The sequence below is a fragment of the Leucopleurus acutus genome, assembly GCF_964270905.1.
Source record: "Leucopleurus acutus genome assembly, chromosome: 15".
NCBI lineage: Eukaryota > Metazoa > Chordata > Mammalia > Artiodactyla > Delphinidae > Leucopleurus > Leucopleurus acutus.
In genome coordinates this window covers 15,048,859-15,066,033 of record NC_139157.1, presented here as the reverse complement: position 1 = coordinate 15,066,033, position 17,175 = coordinate 15,048,859, and the positions used below count along the sequence as shown (strand labels likewise).

General features: G+C 44.3%; 1 protein-coding gene across 4 annotated transcripts in view; it reads left to right on the top strand.

Annotated features, from left to right (window-relative positions):
* Positions 1-14,761, top strand: part of MTHFD1L (methylenetetrahydrofolate dehydrogenase (NADP+ dependent) 1 like) — a gene marked incomplete at its 5' end in the record, with an annotated part of 196,699 nt that extends 181,938 nt beyond the window's left edge. For 2 of the 4 annotated variants that reach the window (XM_082855825.1, XM_082855828.1), the window contains one exon: positions 6,358-6,901. In XM_082855825.1, the coding sequence (XP_082711951.1) occupies positions 6,358-6,447 (90 nt within the window). In that variant the 3' untranslated portion in view covers positions 6,448-6,901. Of the gene's footprint in view, positions 1-6,357; positions 6,902-11,666; positions 11,743-13,811 lie in introns of those variants that run through there. The other 2 variants (XM_082855826.1, XM_082855827.1) reach the window with 2 other exon arrangements.
* Positions 14,762-17,175: the final 2,414 nt, after the last annotated feature.

Sequence of the window (17,175 nt, the reverse complement as noted above, 5' to 3'; positions counted from 1 at the left end):
AAGAAAGGAATCAGGGGGGAAAAAATGAGTCGCTGAAGAGGACGTTCTTTCTTGCACTGGATATCACAGGGTGTGGCTATGATGTGGCCTGGAGCTGCCCACACAGAGAAGAAAGCCTGGGGATGAAGCCAACACCAAGAGGACAATAGAGAGAAGCCCTGGGGCTGCATTATGCCACCTCTGGTCTTCCAGGCACGGAAACAGGAAGGACAGCGTCTTACTGAGCAAGCCAGCATGGGGCTTTCCTGGCAAGCATAGTTGAAAGCTGACTAAGGATGCCGTCCTTAAAATCAGAACAAAAAAAGAAAAATAAATTATTTGGTGGGGGAAAGATGCACTCAAATGCCGAGTGGTCTTTGAACTGAAAGCTCTTAGTCCGTTGTAATATTTGAGATGCATGAAACGTGCTGAACTTCTTCGTTTCCTTTGTCAATATCCAGTAGGTCAGACGCCCTGCTCGCATTTATTTTTCTTTTCTTCTAAAGAACTCTCCCTAATCTCTCATTTTCCAAAAGGCAGGGCGCGTTGACTTTACAGTTGATCCTTGAAGAACAGGGGTTAGAACAGGGCGGGTCCACTTCTATACAGATTTTTTTCAATCTAAATATGACAGCAGTATATCAGTCTCAACAGTCCACGGCCTGCACTGGTTGAATCTGCGGATAGGGAGGAACCTCAGCTACCAAGGGCCAACTAAAAATTATCCTTGGATTTTCAACCCTGCTGGGTATCAGTGCCCCTAACCCCACGTGGTTCAAGGGTCAACTGTAGAATGTGTTGGCAACAACTATTCCTGGGTCTCCCCACTCCAGCCACATTCCTTTGTTTAGAAATTACCCCAGTTGCCTCTTTCAAGTTTTACTCTCCCTGAGAATCAGATTTCAGAATTGTACATGTGGAATTTTCCAGTTTCTGTACGTAACTACATAAATACATGTTATATAGTCACATGGCTTATATAAGAATAGAACATTTCTTGGGAGTTTGCACAAGACATTGTTTACAGGGGTCACCTCCAGGAAACAGTATTAGGAGAGCAAGACGTGGCTTTTTAGTTCTATTATTTATTACTTCTCAGTTGAAAGTATTTTCTTTTTGGAAGTGTTTTTTGTTGAAAGTAAGTTTTTTCTAACTAATGGAAAAGTTCGTTTGGAACAGGCTTCTTACCACTAAGTTATAGTTTGCTTTACAAAAGAGGAGAGAAGTAACCGTACTTGCTCAGTCTTCCATTCAGCGCCATTGAAATAAATCGGAATAGTCGGAGCTCCGTAATACTGCTCCAGGATGTGAGCACGACAGAGTCATCTTTACAGTGATTGAACTTGACTTCCATCTTCGAAAGTCAGACGTTAAGAATTTAGCATGTTCATTCTTTTTATATGAGAAGCAAAGAATGAAAAAGATTTTCTTTTAACTGAAAAGTAAAAAGTGACTCGACTCCAGTGAGCTGCTTAATGGTCTGTCCCTTTGGAAGCAGGAACCAGGTCCTGGTCACCTTGGTATCCCCATAGTGAGTGCTCAGCAAAGGACTGTGGGTTGAATAAAGCCTCACTGCCCTTTCGCACCGGAACAGGCAGTCGCTGGCCACCAGGAAAGATAACAGGCGCTCTGATAGGACACGCCCCCAAGCGCCCAGAGCATCCCTGGCAGTCACGGGCCGTGCAGGTGAATGTTACCTAACCCAGAAAGAAATCCCAGAGCCTCCGTCACCACTAAGTCAAGCAAGTGGAATCCCAGTGGTAGCAGCACTGTTTTCATTATCATGATTTTTTTTTTTTTTTTTTTTTTTTTTACGGTACGCGGGCCTCTCACTGTTGTGGCCTCTCCCGTTGCGGAGCACAGGCTCCAGACGCGCAGGCTCAGCGGCCATGGCTCACGGGCCCAGCCGCTCCGCGGCATGTGGGATCTTCCCGGACCGGGGCACGAACCCGTGTCCCCTGCATCGGCAGGCGGACTCTCAACCACTGCGCCACCAGGGAAGCCCTATCATGATTTTTAATACCTCTCTTCTTTCCTTTCGCTTGATGTTTATACCGGCCATTTTTCCTCTTGCATCATCTTAGTTTAATTATCTAAATGACCGTTAGATGTAAACAGTTCTGTCCCTCATGTCCAAAGAAGAGGGAGAAGGGAAGAGACAAAAAATCCAGTCCTTGGGCTTCCCGAGGCACTGTACTTCTAATTCAGAAAATACTTTTGCTCAAGAGTTTAAATGTTTGAGTTATTATTTCATCAAAAAGAATCTTTTTATTTAAATTACATCATCGTGTAGTTAACCATTGTAGTCTCTTTGGTGGTTTTTTTGGTTGTTTTTTTTTTTTTTGGCTGTGTTGGGTCTTAGTTGCGGTATGCAGTATCTTCGTTGAGGCATGCGGGATCTTTCATTGTGGTGCATGGGCTCTTCCTTGCAGCGCTCGGGCTTCTCTCTAGTTGTGGTGTGCGGGTTTTCTCTCTCCAGTTGCGGCACGCAGGCTCCAGGGCTCTTGGGCTCTGTAGTGTGGCACACGGGCGTAGTTGCCCCGCAGCATATGGGATCTTAGTTCCCTGACCAGGGATCGAACCCGCATCCCCTGCATTGGAAGGGGGATTCTTTACCACTGGACCACCAGGGAAGTCCCTTTTTTGGTTGTTCTTAAATTTTTGGAACAAGATGATGGGTGTTCGGCCATATTGGTGGCGGAAAGAAATGTATAGAAGGGATTCCCTTTTAGATCATGAACTGAAGAAACAGTGAGTTCAAATGCTTATTTCTTTTCTGAATTACAACAACTCTGAATGATTTATCCAGTAGGAAAAAGCAGTAGATTTAGGGAGAAGTCAGAAAAGAAATTATTTCACAAACACAACAAAATTAACTACAACGATATTTTGGTTAAGTGGTAAGTATGATGCTATCACTTTATGAAACAGATTTTTAGGTAATTTTTCTACTCATTCTAAGAGTGTTTTACCCTTACTTCTGAATGACAAGTTTTAGGTGTATGAATATTTTCTCTTTGCTGGTGTTAATGAATGTTTGTAAAGGCTATTCCTATGACTCGTCGTTCCTCCAAAATAAGCTTAACCCGAAATCAAAGATATGGAAGATTCATTGTAGGTAAAATTAGGCGCATGAAGGGCAAAAGCCCATGCTTTTCAGCCTTTGTAAAAGAATCCATTAAGGCAGCACGACAAGTAAGTACGATTTAGTGGCCCCTCATTATTTTAAGCAGGAGGCCTTCTTCAAGGGCACACAAATAAGTCAACAGAGATCACCACTGACCCCAGTCGTGGGCCCAGAGGTCAACTGCCAAGGGCTGTCCGAATTCTCTTTCCTGCAGTGCTCTGCTGACTCTTGTCTGGGGACTCCAATCCTTTGGTAACAGAGTGTTTTTTATTGGGAGAGAATCTGATGCGAATGTGTAAGGTCTTGTTACCGTAATTCCATACTGTGTCTGCTCAGCAGGACTTTTATTTTAAACATAGATGGACTGGAGGTGGCTTTGTCTCCAGGGCTGGGAGTCCCCCAGCTCTGCACACTCCACATGGTTCCTGGTCAGTTGTTGCTCATCCCGAATAAGTAGGGATTCTTGATTCTTGAAAGTGACGATTGCATCATTGGAAAGGAACATGGGAGTCTTCTGATTGATCTCATTTTTCTCCCATTTGAGAGAAGTAAGTTGAAAATAGAGGAAAGACATTTCATACTTGCTGGCATTTAATATTTTGGCTACTTAGAAAAGCTCCCAGTTTTGTGACAGTATCAGAATGACCCAAAGATGCACGCGCTGAGTCACTGCAGCCTGTGGTTCAGCTCCAGGAAGCGTGCAAATCCCACTGCCTTTGTCGGTCTTGGTCTTGCACCAGCTAAAGGTGAATGGTGGAAAGCTGAATTTTCATGTCTGTTAAAAAAGCTTGTAAACAGGCAGGCAGTGCAATTGTGTTATCCACAATAGAAACTTCCATTATAACTTTGCTCAGATGAACCCCCATGCACTGCCTTCGGGCTTCTTCTCACCTCATGTGGATTTAGATATGATCTGCCTCATACTGAATTCTGCCCTGGAGTGAATAGTGTTGCAGCCTCAGAAGCAGCAGCAGTCAAGTCTGGGTAGCATCCTCACCCAGATACCTTCGACCTAGAGACTTATTTTAAATTAGAGACAGAGCGGCTGCACTGTGGCTGAATGCGGTCACTCGTTCCTTAAACTATAAAACGCCGGTTCCTTTTTCCAAGTCCATATCCCCACACAGATTATAAAGGCATCTTAAAATGCTCATGTCAGAACGCATTTAGGTAGGAAAATTGTTGTAGAGTAACTGGTATGAGTTTTGTAGCCCAGGAAACTGGAAAAAATATGAACAGTTCCCACCGATGTCCTTTGTGTTTGATGTTTCAGGGCTAAAACATTAAGCGTGGGTTTCTTTCTGGGGTCTCCTAGGAGCAGCGACTGTAGTAACCAGAGAAAAATATTACCCCCCTGCTAGGAACAGAAACCTCAGGAGGAGAAGTAGCCATCCACATACCTAAAGTTTTAAAGTACAGGAAATCCCCACCTACAAGCAGGTTGTGCGCCAGAACTTTATTTGTAGTTCACTGCTCGAAACCCAGAGCACAGAAAATCCTGAAGACATGCTATCAGTGGTGCCTGTATTCCAGGCAGGCCTCAGAAGCCTTTTTAGCCCATAATATACTAAAGGGCGATCCTGTGCAATCAGCAAGACAGGAGCTGGCCACCGTATACCACAGTGTTTATGTGTCTGGCCACGTGGACCCACCTCACTCACACTCTCATAGCCCAGGTGGTTATGAGGCCGCAGGTGCACGGGTTTCCTCCTCGACCTGAGCTCGGGCCGGGAAGAAGTAGCAGCACTTGGTCAGGGGTGAAAGGGCTTTCTTCTCTCCTTCCTCCCCAGCACCTCACCCCCTTCCCCAGGAGCTCCCTTTCCCGGGGCTAAAGGGAGTGGGGGGAGGCATCCTAGGCCATATTGACTAAGCCGGGGCTTCTCAGATGGAGACGTGCACACAGATCTCCTGGAGATATGCTGAAATTGAAGATTCTGATTCAGTGGGCCGCAGGTGGGCCCCGAGATCCTGAGTTTCCCACAAGCTCCTGGGTGATAGCGATGCCCCTGGTCCACAGACCCCAGTCTGAGTAGCGAGAGTCTGTCAGCATCATCGGGGGGAAGAGTGGGCGTCAGAGAAATCCTGTCCCTACAAAAAAGGACCTTGAGAGTGAGAGACTGGAGGTCTGTGACAGAGGCCTTATCTGGGTTCCTTTGGTGTTGAGAACTTCCAGGCTGGTGAGAAGAAGTGGGAATACTAAAATCGATAAAGGGCAGCTCATCTAAAATGCTCACACTCCGGGTTCTAGACCCGTGTTTAGTGTGTCAGCATCGCCAGGGGAAACCGGCCAGCTTCCCCAGCTCGTCACCGGGGGTCTCTGGTGCAGGTGGACAAAGCGCTTTTTGCAAAACCGATCTAGACACAGTGCAGCAAAGCAGTGAGAAGCACAGGCCTGGTTTTAATTCCGTCTCCACCACTGACCAGCTGTGTATCCTTGAGCCCATGCCTTTGTGCCTAAATGTCCTCTGTCCTCATCAGTAAAGTGAGGCTAAAATGAGTGCCTACCTCTAAGGGTGATGGGGAACTCAAGTTATTATCCATGTAAAATTCTGAGTATAGAGTGCCCAAACGGTGGTGGAGGCAGCAGTGGTGGTGGTGGTTATATGAGTAATTTGAGATTACAAATGTGGAGTCCAATTTCCCATTTTGCTGTTTATTACCTGTGTGGCCTTGGGCAAATGACTTAACACCTCTAAACCTCCATTTCCTTCCTTGTAACATGGAAACGGTAAAAGTATCTACCTCACTGAGTTTGGGGGACGATGCAAAAAAAAGCATTTACACAGTGCCTAGCACATAGTAAGTTCTCAATAAACGACAGTTACTGCTAGTAAAGTAGGCCAGCTATCTGGAGAAGAGGAGTTTTCAAACTGTGCTCCAAGAGTTGAAGATTTTACCGAAATGTGTCTTGGGGGTTATTCATTATTCATTCCTTCCACACCCACTGTCCCCTTCAGCCAGAGGGGCTTATCTTTGCTGGGCTTCAGCATTAAGATTTGACTTAATAAAAAGAGTTTGAAAATCACTGTTTTGGAGCTATGGTATGCTGTGGGACCATGGAGGGATTTCATTTCCTTAAACAAAGATTGGAATAGCAGATGGTGAATTTAAAAATATACATGTATATATAACCCAAAGTTACATGAGACTGAATTGAATTATATAGTAAATTTATGTCGTTAGATGTACAGTGTCCGGCGTGATCCCCTTGCAGCACTGGCTAATATATAATCTTTTGTTCTCTCCCCCAGATGAGCACCATGCCAGGACTGCCGACTCGGCCCTGCTTCTATGACATCGATCTTGATACGGAAACGGAGCAAGTTAAAGGCTTGTTCTAAGTGAACAGGATTTTCACAGGACTCAATTCAGGTAGGCTATTGTGCTTTTTACTTTTTCTTTCTTTCTTTTTTCCCTAGTTCAAATCTCTTTTAGTTTTATTTTGTTTGGTTTTTCTGATGTTTATTACAGAAATGGTCTGATAAGTAATTTCCTCACTTGGTTACTGTGAATTCCTACCAGGTTACAGCCATGCCCTGGGTCACTCCTGGGTGTGGATATGCAGTGAGATGGTCAGGTCCTTGGTGTGCCTGGACCCGATTCCAGTAAAAGTCAGTCACACTGTCTCTGAATATAGATTTGTTTTAAGACATCTCTTGCTATAACAAAGGAGCCCTGTAAATTCTTTTTCGAGAATTAAAACTAATATCTTCTGTCATTAACTATACCAACTATACCTTCATCCCACGTATCTCTTGGTACAGAGTTAGAATCATGTGATAGAGGACTCCAGTATGATCATTTCCTGGGGCTGCCATAACAGTGTCACAACTGGGCAGCTTAAACGACAGACATTTGTTCTCCCACAGTTCTGGAGGCCAAAAGTCCAAAGTCAAGGTGTCGTCCGGGCTATGCACTCTCTGAGATTCTGGCAGAATCCCTCCTGGCCTCTTCCTAACTCCTGGTGGTGCCCATTGATCCTTGACAGTCCTCTGTCTCCCTGTGTGTCTCTGTCTTCCTTAAAGGACACCAGTTGCATTGAATTGCGGCCCACCTTATTGACCTCTTCTTAACTTGATTATATCTGCAAAGACCCTGTTTCCAGTTAAGGTCGCTCTCAGAGGTACTAGGGGTCAGGACTTCAACCTACCTTTTGGGGACACAATCTAACCCATAACACTGTCGCACAACAGGGGGATTGGGCTCTCATACCACTGGAAGGATGCATAGAGATGGGACAGATCGTCTAACTCCAAGGGTCCTGTGAGTCACAGGAAGGACAGGGCAGCAGAAATTAGAGCCCTTGATGATTCAGGGCCTGCGCAGTGTAAGAGGGTTGGGCTTGTCTTGGCGCTGGCTTAGGCGGCCCACAGCGGGGGGGCCTTTGGTCTCATTCTCGTCTGTGCCTAGGTCCTGCAGCCGCAGGCACACCTGCTGGCTTCTGTCCCAGCTTCCCATCAGGAAGAAAAAGGACCCCCCCGCCCCCCCGCCGCAACACTCCTCCCTGGGAAACTCCCAGTCAGAAGTCTCAGAGAATTGGAGCTGCTTTTCCCCATCCCATATATCAGACAATTCCTCACCATATTCTCAAGACGCATTCCTTCCCCATAAACACCCCCATTCCTTCTTCCTACTGCCTCCCGTTCCGGTTCCTTAGCCCAGCACCCGTCCCTCTTGCCAGTACATTCTGGGCCTTCCAGATGACCTTGCTTGACCTAAAGACCCTCCTTTCCAGTTGTCCCTGAATCACGCCCTGAGCCAAGCACACAGGACTCCCGCATTTGTTTGTCTGACTATCAGTAGTGAACATGGGGAGATTTTTTTTTCTTTTTTTTTGCAAGTCTTTGTTACTAAAACACTGACGACTTAGGCTATGATGAGGAAGGTAAGAGACACATTAATACAAGTTGTGGGATTGTTCGGTTTGGGTTGTGTGTGTGGTGTTTGGTAGTGTTTGTATGCGTTTTTTGCTGGTGAGTGGGAGCTGTATTTAGTTTTAACCACAATCACATTTCAAATCTTTTGTCATGTCTGAAAAAGAAAACTCCAGAAAATGAACTAACGGAGACTAACTTAACAGGGAAGCCCATAAACTTGACCTTTGATAACAGAGTTATTTTGGTCTTTTGATATGACTGTGCATGTGCGTGTGTGTGTGAATGTCTTGGGTTTCCCAGCCAGGCCTTGGGAAAATCACAATATCATTCCTCTTAAACTTTGAGCTGACCCCTGTCCAGACTCATTTCCCTTGTCATGTCAACCCATTATGCTACATTTCTGCCACTTGTCATTTTTCTCCAGAACAAGTGTGTGTAATTCTGTCATCTCTCTCAGATAGATGAGTATTTTTCCAGCCTTTTGGTCCATTTTTATTTGCTCTCCAAACAGGTCATATAAATGCGTTTATGCCTTAATTATTGCAGTTGGGGCTCAGGTAATGCCAGGTGGCGTGTCCTTAGCTTTACCAGTACCTACATCTAAATCCTTGTGTTCAAGTTCTCTGACAAGTATCCCTCTGGACTTTGTTCGAAGACTGAGCAGGGGGACCTCCAGTGGTTGAGACTGCACACTTCCACTGCAGGGGGCATGGGTCCGATCCCTGGTCGGGGAACTAAGGTCCCGCATGTTGCGGGGTGCGGCCAAAAAAAAAAGAGAGAATTAAAAACAAAGACTGAGCAGGGGTTGGGGGTCAAGACACTTGCCTTTGGGGATTCCCTCCAATGGGCCAGGCACTGTGCTAAGCACCTCTCGTGGGCAGTCACTGCACCCCTTGCAGGCAGGTGTTGTCCTGTCCCCTGTGGTCACAAGAGGGGGTAGCTGAGGGATGGCCCTGATCCACCAGATAGCTGAGGAATAATACTGCCTTTCCACTACTCAGCCCTGCCTCTCGTTCCATAGCTGTAGCAGGAAATACTTTGCCATCCACGGTCACATGTCATGCTGGCCTCAAATTTCAGAACTGCGGAGACTCTGGCCCAGGGACATCAACAACTTGCCTGAGTTGCACAGCTGATAAGTACAAAAGCCAAGACTCAACCCAGATCTGCTTACTCTCGGTCTCACCCCATCCTTTCTTTCCCAAACCAAAAGATTTTCACGGGGTAAATGAACTTTGGCCCATTCTGGAAGAGGATAACCAGCTCTTTGAACAGACCCATAATTTGGGGATAACCAGGTGATTTTTTTTAATAACAAAAGATAATTGAGTATTAAAAGCTATGACTTTGTCAAAATTCTTTTCAGTCAGACTATACTAGAGCTATCTCTTACTTAAGTCTCTCATTGAATGTCATTTTCCCACTCAATTATCCAGGGTTCTTTCTTCTGTATGAATTGCCAAACCTTGTTCTAGGCTTGGTAGGCAGTGTTTCAAAACCCATCACTTGACCCTGCTTGAATAATCGCAGACCATCCAGTGCTGTAAGAGAAAACCACTGTACAAAGCAAACATTCCCTCTCGGGTATCCTTCAGAATAATGATCCCGCAGACATTCTTCCTGCTTCCTGTCCCCTCTCACATACGGCAGGCAGGGACCACTCGTACTAACAGTCACAGGTTTGTGGCTATTAAAAATGCACAAAATACAAATGTTAAAGCTTGGATGATAGCTCGGACACATTTGAGCATCAGGAGAGGAAATGTCCGGGGGGCTGCTTGGCTCACATCGTGGTCAGGCTCCAGCTCTTTCTCTGGACTCAGCTGCAGGGCATCACCCTCCTTACTCCTTGCAGAATGTGTTGCAGACGTGACGTGTCGCACGTGGAAGAAGCCACTCGGTTGAGGGCTGCTGTCTTTCCTTCCACTTCCTCACCTTCCCTGCTTATCTCACCCTCTAGGAAACGGTATGAGCAGGAGGTGCCAGGGAGTCACCAGAATTTGAGCTCTTGCTGCTTTTTTCCAAAGCTTCCCTGTTGTGCTTTCGCTATTGTTAGACTAAGGGCATGATTCATTCTTTTGGATGTTACCAAACAGAACTAATTAAAATGAGTTGTTTGTCCCAGTGAAACTGATCCTGTGACATTACTGGTCAGTCTTTTGTTTGAAGATGATTGGATTTGGAGGTTTCATTCCCCCCCACCCCTTTAGGTTTCTCATTTTGAAGCTTCATCATATTTCTGGGCCTTGGCAGGATTCAAATGAACTCAAGAAAGCCTGGCAGATTTCCTGAAGGATTCAGACACTCCCTTACTTTGTTCTGATGTGCAAAGTTGTGGTTAGTACGGAATCAAATTGACTCTGGCCATGCTATAATTGTTTTTCTTGAATTGCACACGCAAAAAGGAGTATAATACCAGCTCATTTCTTCCCTAAACTTCCTTTCGAGCCGAAATTTTCAGTGATATTTAATAATTATAAATTAATCTCCAGACGCTGCTTGTGGACAGAGCCTCTTATCCCCAGGTTGTAAACCACAGAGTTTCAGGGTTTCCTGGGGGAGCTCCAGGGCTCTCTGATTTTAATTTTGAAACTCTGTCTTTTCAAGAAGCAGCTCAAAAATTGTTCATCACCATTGTGCTTCAAGAAAAAGTCCTCAGTTCCTCACCCCAAGCTGTCCTTGGGACAGAGGGAGCCCCCCTTTTCCCACTCCCAGGCAGGAACCAAAATAGGCTGGAAGCCCAAGCTACTTAAATAAACGATTGTGATAATTAAATCTAAAATGGAATCTTTAACATCTCTAAAAGATGGTGATAATTAAATCTCCGTTATCTAACTAAAATGGAATGTTTTGAGGCTTAACCGTTGTGAAATTCTTAATTAATTCCCTTTTAAAAGAAACTTCCCAAGAGGCAGTGGATCTAATCATCTTATACTTTTTTTTAAATAAAGCAAGAAAAATAATATTTCATCAAACTCTGGAAAAATATGAATTTTCTAATAACTCTAAATTTACACATGGTTAATATAATATATAAGAAATTATAGGTCAATGAGAAAAGCTTGGATGCGCTTTTGGAAAAGCCTGGAGAAAAGCTTCAGTTATGTCATTAGTTGTAAGCTACCAGTTGGTTTGAAAAAATTAGAACTTGCAAGGTAAGGTGAAAGTTTTAACCAAATGCTATGAACTTGAAATTTTCTCCATTTTGCAGAAGCCATTTTTTATCAGACATTCAAACGGGTTAATAAGCACCCAGTGACTATCACGCAGCTTCACTAATAAGAGAAATAAACAGACTGACTTCTCCTCAATTCAAAAGCAAATCTCAAAAAAAAAATTCATGATCTAAATGATTCTAAATTATTCACTTTTCAGGTTTTAAAAAAATTGTCAAAATATGTCGCCATCGGGGCTTCCCTGGTGGCGCAGTGGTTGAGGGTCTGCCTGCCGATGCAGGGGACACGGGTTCGTGCCCCGGTCCGGGAGGATCCCACATGCCGCGGAGCGGCTGGGCCCGTGAGCCATGGCCGCTGAGCCTGCGCATCCGGAGCCTGTACTCCGCAACGGGAGAGGCCACAACACTGAGAGGCCCGTGTACCGCAAAAAAAAAAAAAAAAAAAAAAAAATATGTCGCCATCAACTTTACAAATACTACTGAGATTGACTTCGTTTTTACTTTAAAGTCACTTTCAGGGGCTTCCCTGGTGGCACAGTGGTTAAGAATCCGCCTGCCGATGCAGGGGACACGGGTTCGAGCCCTGGTCCGGGACGATCCCACGTGCCACGGAGTAACGAAGCCCGCGAGCCACAACTACTGAAGCCGACATGCCTAGAGCCCATGCTCTGCCACAAGAGAAGCCACCGCAATGAAAAGCCCACGCACCGCAATGAAGAGAGTAGCACCCGCTCACCGCAACTGGAGAAAGCCCACGCGCAGCAATGAACACCCAACGCAGGCAAAAATAAATAAATAAAATAAATAAATTTATAATAAATAATAAAGTCACTTTGGTAGCGTATTTAACTTTAACCTCTGTTATTCAACAGTGGGAACCAAAACAAGATGGTTGTCAGCACAGGGAAGCCAAGAACCAAGTGTCATTACCAATAATTAACATAAGGGTAAATACAATGAAATTGTCTTAGTTTAACAAATAGGAGAGAACTCCCCTTATGGGGGTGTGCGTGTGTGTTTTGTCACCATGGCTGCTATAACAAATCACTTGGTGGTTTAAAATACCAGAAATTGATTCTTTCACAGTTCTAGAGGCTAGAAGTCTGAAATCAGTATTAGCAGGCTGAAATCAAGGTGCCAGCAGGCCACACTCCCTCCAGAAGCTCCAGGGGAGACTTCTTTCCTTGCCTTCTCCAGATTCTAGCTGCTGCCAGCAGCCCTTGACTTGTGGCCACGTCACTCCAGTCTCTGCCTCTGGTCACTCACGTTGCCTGGGCACTTTGTAATTTCTTATTATTCACATACCATGATTGGATGTCTTATATATTCTGTCTTCCAAAAGATTTAACACTAAATCAAATTAAAAAAAAATTTTCCCCACTGAATAAACAATAAACAACTGATTCATTTGCACCTTCGCTATTGTGTTTCTGATTTTTTTTTTTAATTTATATTCAGACTTTCTATACCTTTACCAACCCTTTGAGTTTTCTGAAAATATGGAACCACAGACTCTAAGCCTCTTTAACTATAAAAACTGTTGATACCGAGGTCATGTGGTCAATCCACGGGTCTTCCACCGAGCCCAGCCTCGTCTCTCCCACCTTCCCTCCCCAGTAGTCACTGTGCCTCGTATCTAGGGTCACCAGAGCCACCGACAGGAGGCTGGCGCGTCACTGAGAGGAGGGGCAAGGTCTGCACCAGGCAGACCTCCCTTCCTAACATCAAAGACATTTTCTTTTTGTTAATGTTTACTATGCTTGCGATGCTTCTGTTTTCTGTTTACTACCCTGATTTGAACCAGACATCAGGGGAGTATTTGAAACTCCTAGTCCCCTGCCTTGGTCACCGTCTTCTGTTCTGAAGCGAATAAAGCATCCCTTCTGGCTCCAGACCCTGCCCTCATCCGTGGGAGGCTGGCTCGCTGTATTCCAGCCGAGTTTGAACTCTTGGCCGAGGAGATAAATTCCTCCTTGTATAAATTCAGATCAAAGGCCAAGTGCTTGTATTTTACATTTCTCCTGATGAATTTTTTTTTTTTTGGTACTTAGGTGTTTTGTTTGCTTTTTTCTTTTTAAAATGTAGCTTGATCACTTCTTTTTCTAAAGAGATTGCAGAATTCACAGTGACAGAGAGTCTTAGTACCCTTTGCGGGAAAACAACAAAGCTTTAACAATAATAAGAAATTCCAGATTCACTCACTTCCATTCTTGTCCTAAATGCATTTTTCAGACCTTGCTCTCTGTGCCTGCTATAAAAGAGAAACTGAAATCCAAGGCAACAGGCTTGCTAATCTAAAATCCTGGATGTTCTCACTTGACAGGATCCTGGAAACTTGTAGATTCCAAATTTAGAAGTCATGGAATTTCAGCCACGGTCCCCAGGCAAAATCTTTTAGGAAATTCAGAACTGCTGCCTGCCGTGTCCATGCTGGCTCGGTCCCAAGTGGTGCAGAATCGGATTCTCCACTGCTCATAAGTAAAAAGATTCCAAGCAATGATCCCAGCCTTGTCTTGTGAATAGCATCACTTGTCTGCTCTTATATTTTCTTGTGGTCTCCAGCTTTAGAGCTATAATATATGAACAGTTTGACACCAGGGGAAAAAAAGCTGTTCTTAAACCACCGAAATATTTTTTTTTTCCTGTTTTTCAGGCTCCACAAACACAAACTACTCCTTGCCTTTTTGCTGCAGTTGGAGAAGAAAGTGAATTTGAAATATGCTCTTACGCAATGCTGGGGAAATGGTGAAATAGGCCAAAGATTTATTCTTCGTTCAAGATGAATTCTGTTTGTAACAGAGTGTAGTGTTCAGGAAAAGGACCTCCACCAAGTCTGAAAGAAACTAATTTATTTTCTGTTTCCGCAGAGTTTACATTATTTCCCACTGCTTACACTTTAGAAGGTTTATTTTATGGGGACTGGGGGATTAAAAGAGTGTGAACTAAAAGGTAACATTTTCCACGATGGAGTTTTCTATATTGTCTTTGAACTGAAAATAAACATGTATGTAGAAAACCAACCAGCAAGCTTTCAGCGCCAGATAAGACTCGCTGACTGCTCTCTAGAGGTAGCTTTTCATGGTGGGGTTGTTACCTGACACTGATTTCCTGGAAAATTGTGAATGCAACGAGAGCTTTATAAACATAACAAGGAAAAAATAACAGAGAAACATCAGGTCAGTTGTGAAATCTTCTGACTGCTGGAAAGTGGCAATATCCTTTGGAACAAAATACATTTTATATCCAGAACTACTTTTCAGTGCCAGGGAAGTTTACATCACTTACCTAGAAACTGATGGGTTTATGCTAGTTTCTTCCACTGATGAATGAATCTCAATGGCCATTAAGCTCTCACAGGCCCATAGGGCAAGAGAAGTGACCCTTAAAGGTCGGGTGTTTGGCAAATGTTTTTTCATTTTTCCAGCCCTTAAATTGTTCCTGACCCTCTCTTGTTTCCATTTTTTCCCTACAATAATATAAAATTACATAAAAGTTAAGACAAAACCAAGGATTCAGGAACAAACAAGCAGTGATTGTCCTCTAAGCAGTATCAGTAAAGTAGTCACCATAAATATCTTAAATGTCCCCCAGGCACATCCTGCAAAAGCCCTTGCCATCAGATCCTGCGTGTTCTTGTACTGCACCCTCAGTGACCCCGCTTGTTAGCTGCTCTGCCCATAATGTATCTTTATGTGCAGTTTAATTTGTTCCAAAACGCTGTTTAATAAGTAAAAAGCCTCCCCACGCAAAGACTGTCTGTCCTGAGAATAATTTTGCTTCATGTTTCTGTTTGTTTGTTTGTTTGTTCTTTGTTTTTTGCGGTACGCGAGCCTCCCACTGTTGTGGCCTCTCCCGTTGCGGAGCACAGGCTCCGGACGCGCAGGCTCAGCGGCCATGGCTCATGGGCCCAGCCGCTCCGCGGTATGTGGGATCTTCCCGGACCGGGGCACGAACCCGTGTCCCCTGCATCGGCAGGCGGACTCCCAGCCACTGCGCCACCAGGGAAGCCCTGCTTCATGTTTCTGAAGTGTCACAGTCCCATTGTCATCCACCCCACCCCACCCCCGTCCCTGCCTTTTATTTGCGTGTATGCCTGTCCGAATACACAGTGAACTAGCATCTCCGACATATAAATCTATTTCAAGCTTATGAGGGTTCACGGTCAATTCGTTCTCTATATAATGTGCCCAGTGAGCAGCCTTTCTCGCGAAATGATTTTTATTTAATTTTTTTTTTCAATTCTTTTCATTTTATTTTTTGGCCAAGCAGCATGTGGAGTCTTAGTTCCCCCACCAGAGATCAAACCTATGCCCTCTGCATCGGAAACACGGAGTCTTAACCACTGGACTGCCAGGGAAGTCCCCGAAGTGATATTTAAGCAGTTCCCTTCTGCTTGTTATTTTCCTCTGCCATTTAAAGTTTCATTTTCTATTTTTGAAAATGTTTTAGGGGGAAAAAGAAAATCTTACAAACCTATGTTCCAAGGGCTTTAGGCCAGAGACTTCTTTCCTCACCTGCTTTCACCAGGCAACTCACCAATTCATCAAAAAAAGGAGAGGAAAAAAAGAGCATCCTGAATACAGATGTGGGAGAGCTTCTCAACACTCACGCCGAAGGACGTGTAATCCAGGTGTCGCTGGGAACTCCACGGTTTTCCCATCACGTGGGCTCGTTTTAACTCCTAGATGTCATAACTCACGTTCCGATGGATTTGTTTTCTTCTCATGCACTAACCCTACTAGGATACACTCCTGCTGAGTGATGAGCAGCCTCCACTGAGAAGAAAGGTCTTCGGCAGGTTAATTAATGGGCTTATGAACTCATGATGACCGAGGCACTCACGGGCAGGAGAAGACGTTATTTTAGAAAAGAGCTAGTTACCTACCATCTCTTCTGAGGCCAAGGCATGAAAAAAAACAAAAATATCACATAACCTTTGGCATGGTGGGTTTTAGACAGAAATCTTCCCGAGAAGGGTAGATCCTGATTTCTCTCTGCCTCTATAACTGCAATGTAAGAAACTACTAACAGACCAGAAATGGTGAGGGCCACAATGACCACCATGGCACGCAGAGACGTATGGCCTTGCTCCCTCTCTGCTCAGGGTTCTGAAGTAACACCTGCAAGGGTTAAGACCCAGACCAGAAGGATCTTCTGAAAGCTGACAGAGGAACACACCACAGTGATGAACAAAAAGCAAGGGAGAGGTGAATGGGGACTCAGGAAAGTAGCGGCAAGGCAATTAGCCAATCCATTCCTTAATATTCTTTTTATTTCTCTACTTCTAGGGTTATTCTCTTTGTTTTAACTGGAATGTGCTGACTCCATTAAAACAATACATCAGTGTTCTTCACAACAGATATTCAAAGAGAATCCTCCTGTCTAACATTACCCAGGGACTGTTCTTTAACATAATTTACACCTGCCGATAGATAAGATGGTGTATGAAGCTTACTTTATTTATTCCAGGAAAGTCCACCTACACATATTTGTCCATTGCTTTTGTATAAATGTGTATGTACAAGGGAGTAAAAATTAAGTAATAAGTGCACTTTTATAGCATTTGTTAAAAACCTGTAATCCATATCCACCGGAAAAGTTGAGCATTGTGGCAGAACAGTTGGTTACTAATCAGAGCCTCACTGTTTCCTTAGACTTTAATGCAGCCATGGATCGAGGGACCCCAAAAAACTCTTATAGCTACACTTTAAACAAGGGATAGTGCTGAAATCTAAGAGTCCATGAACTTGGATGGGGAAAAAAGTACATCTTTGTATTCACTAACCTCTAACCGTAATGTAACATTTCCTTCGGTTATGAATGTCAGCAGCAAATCACAGCAATATTCACAGCACCTGTGTCTGTCGCAGTCGAAGTCACCGGCATTCTAATGTTACAGTTTCTGCAGACAGTCACAGTAGCGATTATGCGCATCACAGTAGCACATCATCTAACAAGGCAGATGTGCCACTATCCTGTTTTTTCATGTGTCAAGAGCCACATATATTGCTGTAATC